Source organism: Pogona vitticeps, chromosome 2 (assembly GCF_051106095.1).
Source record: "Pogona vitticeps strain Pit_001003342236 chromosome 2, PviZW2.1, whole genome shotgun sequence".
Taxonomy (NCBI): domain Eukaryota; kingdom Metazoa; phylum Chordata; class Lepidosauria; order Squamata; family Agamidae; genus Pogona; species Pogona vitticeps.
Genome location: NC_135784.1, coordinates 4,666,155 through 4,671,104, shown reverse-complemented (window position 1 = coordinate 4,671,104; position 4,950 = coordinate 4,666,155). Strand labels below are relative to the sequence as shown.

Genomic DNA, 4,950 nt, shown 5'->3' with positions numbered 1-4,950 from the left:
GGTACCCAGTTGCTAAAGGACCCAGGCAGCGGTGAAGAATGCCTGTCAGAGGTACCTTTTTTTGGCCACGGTGGAACAGAAAGTGTCCCCCTCATATGGAGTTCAGAGTCTGAGGCGGATTTCGCTTTTGCTCTTAATCTGCTGCGGTTGATTAACCCTGCATTTAATGGATTTTCCTGCCAAGGCAATAAATCTCGATGACCTTTCGGGTCCCCTTCAGCTCTACAGTTCCCCTGGACTTGATTTTGGTGCTGGGAATGGCAGCATCCCCATCATTTAAAATCACCTACCTCTCCTTTCCACTCACCCAACCCTCGATGAATTACAATTAAAATAAACAGAGGAATACATAAAGTCCAGAAACTTGCTCGGGGGCAGGAGAGAAGCGGCTCTCCTCCTCCATCCCACCCAACATTCCGCCTCCTTCCCTCTCCCGCTGAGGCTCCGGGGCGGGGCAGGTTCGCCTGGCAACTGGCTCGTCAGCGCCCGTGCCTTTTTCCCATTGGCCCACCCTCCTCCAGGGTGGGTAAGGAGCTTCACCCCTGTCTCCCCGGGCGCACTCCTCCCTCTGACGCCGCTGTCCCGGGAGAGCAGAAGCAGAGCTCGACCTCCGTCTGGTTTCGGAGCTGGTTTCGGAGCGGGTGACTCCTTCTTCGACTGCCGCCTGCCCGGCCCTTGGGGTCCCGGAGATGGAGCGACTCGCCGTCCCGCCCGCCCGAGGAAGGCAAGGAGGACATACTGCGCGGGTCCTCTGGGCGCTCCTGCTCGCCCTCCTCGCCCCGCCGGCCGCCCTGGCGGTGGAAGGTGAGGGAAGGCGGGTGTGGACTGACCGATTCGTAGAAAGGGGATCCAAAGTGTTGCCGGGATATCTGCCTCCTACCGGGGGGGGGGGGGACAAAGCAGAACTCAAAGGGCCCCCAGGAGGCAGCTGAGTCCCGTGGGGTCCCCACCCCACTGCTGGGCGGACACTGAGCGCTTGTTCAACCTCCCCTCCAACCCTCGCCCTCGGAGAGACCGGGAGACGTCCACGGATACCTCCCCCCTTCCCTTTGCCCGTTTGCGAAATTACAGCAAGATAAACCTAGCGTCTAGTGGGAGGGAGTTCCACAGTCTGGGAGCATCGACGGTGAAGTCCCTCTCCTGTGTCCCCACCAAGCCGGCCTGTGAAGGTGGAGGGACTAAGAGGAAGGCCTCCCCTGATGATCTTAATGCCCAGGCATTGTACCATCCCTGTTACCACCCACCCTCTTGCCCGGCTCATCCACGCGCTCATATTTTCTCTGTCCAGTGGAGGACGCTGTCAGAGGGCTGGAATTCTTCCAGGAGAGCTTCCCTTCAGGAGAGGACGCTGGGGAGGAGTTACTGGAGTTTAACCAGGAGGAGATCCTCCACGTGGATTGGGCCCAGAAGCAGAACGTCTGGAGGCTGCCTGAGTTCACCCACTACGGTTATCAGACACAGTGGGCCTTAGCTAACCTGGCCGTCCTGAAGGAGAGCCTGGAGATCATGATGAAGCGAACCAACCAGACGCAGGCCCAGAACGGTACTTGGGGGAGGGGGTGTCTGAGGGTCTGGGGAGCGCCCCTCCCGCCAATGGGATTCTGTTGGGAATGTTTTCGATGCCAAGTGGAAAGGAAGGCCTGATCAGCCGAGAGGGAGGAGGAAGCCCTTGTCGGACTGACAGCCTGGGTCACTCGCCGGGACCCCTATACTTTTTCTGAGCTCCTCTTTTGGGGGGCAACGATGGCCCCTCCCCTCCTGTCTGTTGGCCTTTGCTATCATGGGGGAGAAGGGACTCCCTTCCCAGGGAGACCCCCAAGGGCTCCTGAGTGTCTCCTCTCCCACACACGCCACGCTTCCCTCTTCCTTTTTGTTCCTGCCTATTTCAATTCTTTCTGCGTTGCTTCTGCTCAGCCTCTTGAGCCTCTCCTGAATGGAAGTCTAAATGTCCTTTTCTTCTTCTTCTTCCCTCCTTTTCAAAGAGACATCTCATTTGTCCTTTCTCCTTGTTCTCTTGTATTTCTTTGCCCTGGTCCTTGTCAGAGTTTTCTTTCTTTCTCTGAGACAGTCGGTGGGAAAGCTGCCTGCTGGATCCTCACTCTACTTCGGTCACATTTTTACTTTTCCTTCTGAACCCGCTCCCTCCCGGCGGCCCCCATCTCTCTTCTCCTTCCAGCGCACTTCGTGTTCCAGAGGATCGGCGACTGCTCCTTCCAGTCCAACGGGAGCGAGGCCGGATCGGGGCCAACTCCGCACGTGCGCTTCCTCGACCGCTATGTCTTTGGCCGGCAGGAGTTGGTCCGCTTCGACAGCGACCGCGGGGAGTTCGAGGCCGTCACGACCCTCGGGGAGCCCTCCGCCCGATACTGGAACAGCCAGAAGGACTTCCTGGAGCGCCTGCGGAGAGAACTAGAGCGCTTCTGCCGCATTAACTATGGCATCTTCAATCTTTTCGCCTCGGGGAGGAAGAGTAAGCGGGTGCCCGCCTGCAGGGAAAAAAGGAAGGGAGGGAGGGAGGGCCGGCGAGGGAGGGAGCCGTCAAGATTGCGTAGAAGCAGCCCTGCCAGATCTTTTCCCCTTGGGTACGAAACCCGACACGAGAAATGACACGGCTGTTCCTCAGCCTTCTCGGCCTGCCTGGATCCTCGTTTGGTCCCCGAGAGAGAGCCTAGCAAGCTTAGCAGATGGAGCAGAAGGTCGGAATCCACGGAAAGCAGGAAGTTCTCCAGGCAGGTTTCTCTGGAGGGGCTGAAGCTGCCGAACAAGCCGTGGCAGGCGCGGTGCTCCTTGAAGGCACGGGGCAAGGGAGGACACGTCAGGCCGGAGAAGAAGGTGTAGACTAAAGAACCAGAATGGGAGGAGAGGGCCCCAAAGCCACAGACGGGAACACTGAAACACCCTCCCCTCTGCTCACTCCTTCCCTAGTTCTTGTAAATTCAATGTGACCTCAATTTGGGACTAGACTCCCGTGTCAAGGTAGCCTTTTCTCCTTTTTCTCCACTCCTTTTTCTCTTTTTCCCCCCTCTTCAGTTCCGCCCAAGCTGAAGATCGTCCCTTCGGAGAACTCCTTGGCTCCCAGCGTTTTGCTCATTTGCACCGTGGACAGTTTTTTCCCCTCGAAGATCAAAATCACCTGGTTCCGAAACGGGAAGGAGGAAGACGAGGTCCGAGTGTTCACCACGGACCTGATCCGGAACGGGGACTGGACCTTCCAGATGGCGGTGATGCTGGAGGCCCAGCCGGAGCGGGGAGACGTCTACGCCTGCCAGGTGGAGCACGCCAGCTTCCCGGAGCCCGTCACCGTCCGGTGGGGTAAGAAACGGACGGAAGTCCAAACCCACGTCCCTCTCACCTAATCTGGCCCCCATTCCGACTTCCCCATCATCTGCAACAGAGCGTGGCCCCTCCCCCCCAAAAGGAGCAGCTGTCACTCAACCGTCTTCTCTGTCCTCCAGAAACCTTCATGGGTCTGTTTTGGGTCCCTCTTGTTTCCGCAGAAGCCCAGTCGAAATCTGCCCGGAGGAAGATGTGGACGGGGGTCGTGGGCATCGTGATGGGGGTGGTCTTTGCAGCTGCCGGCATCTCTTTCTACCTGAAGAGCAAGAAAGGTGAGGGGAGGGCGTGGTCTGGAGAGGGAGGGAGGGTGGGGGTCAGGTTACCTGAACAGTACCTGAGTAAAAGCCCCTCCCATGACACAGATAAAGTCCGCTTGCAATCTGGTCAGATCCTGAATCCCCTCGGACAGGAGGGAAGCATTTCTCTCAACCTTCCACCTCAGCTCCCATGGGGCTTCCCCGGTGCTGTCTCAGGCAGATGGGAGCTGTAGTCTGGCAGTACTTTGGAGGAGGGGGCTGCAAATTGCTGATCTCAGCCTTAAGGGCACCTTCTGCCTCCCTGGAAAGCAACGGAAAAGATTTCCTAATTCTGCCCTATCTTTCTGGGAACTGAAGGGTGTCACCTTTCTTTGTCTACCTTTTATTTCCCTCCAGGTCAAGCCATTCCTCAGCCTGCAGGTAACTTTTCTCTTTGTTCTTCCACATTAAAGAGCACACACACACACACACACATCCTCCTCTGTCCCCTTTCATCCAGGGTGCTGGCGTTTCCTGCCTCCCCCTCCTCGCCCCCCGTCCCTTTGCTTTCTTTCCAGTCTTTCCAGAGTCAAGAAAAGGAGTTAGAACCATTTTAGCAGGAAAGATGTTGGCCAGGATCCTCTTGGGTTTTTTGGTCTGGAGTAAGCGAAGCCCCTTCAAGCCAGGGTGGCAAACGGTAGCTAATTAACAAGGTGCCAGTGGCAGGCCTGGTGAAATGCCAATTTCACCACCAGGCAGATGTCCAGCACCTTGTTAATTAGCGACATTTCCCCACTCTTAGTGGTCTATAAAGGTATTGCCTGTTCTTGCACTTGTATTTTCTGTTGACTACAAGGCTTCTCCCCTTTGATTGATTGATCGATTTTATTAGCCATTGATTGATTGATTTTATTCTCTCCCTTCCTCTTCCTACAGCTCTCATGAGTTAGACATCATGGCTCTCTCTGGATCTCAAACTGAGAAGAATAAACCCCCTCCTCTCTCTGATTTGCCACCACCACCAATGGTTGTCTTTCCTCACTGAAAACTAGGAAAAGGGAGCTGGAATAAACAGAGAAGGACCATCACAGCTGGAGGGACATCCAGATTGTCTCCACCCCTCCTTCTTCAAAAGCACCAGCTCTTCCTTGTGTCTTACTAATAGCAGCTCTGCAAATTCAAGCCTGTGGGTTCCTTGAGGGAGTCAACCCATCTCACATTTGGTCTTCCTCTTCTCCTGCTGCTTCTCCTGTTTCCTTCCTACAATGTCTTGCTGATTACCGGTCACCAAGCTAATTAGAATGTTTTGTAGGACCCTTTCACAAAGTTTTCCTGAGCTGTACTTATGAAACAATAAACACTCTGTTCATGTTGTAAA

At 55.5% G+C, this 4,950-nt stretch overlaps 1 protein-coding gene across 2 annotated transcripts; it reads left to right on the top strand.

Annotated features, from left to right (window-relative positions):
• The first annotated feature begins 559 nt into the window (after positions 1–559).
• On the top strand, positions 560–4,950 carry LOC140703829 (H-2 class II histocompatibility antigen, E-S beta chain). Of its 2 annotated transcripts, XM_078387285.1 has the most exons (7): positions 560–804; positions 1,289–1,543; positions 2,177–2,470; positions 3,031–3,312; positions 3,498–3,608; positions 3,990–4,013; positions 4,509–4,950. In XM_078387285.1, exons 1-7 carry the CDS (start codon positions 690–692, stop codon positions 4,520–4,522), a joined length of 1,095 nt encoding a protein of 364 aa, XP_078243411.1. In that variant the 5' UTR covers positions 560–689; the 3' UTR covers positions 4,523–4,950. The 2 variants fall into 2 exon arrangements, with proteins under 2 accessions (XP_078243411.1, XP_078243412.1); XM_078387286.1 differs by lacking the exon at positions 3,990–4,013.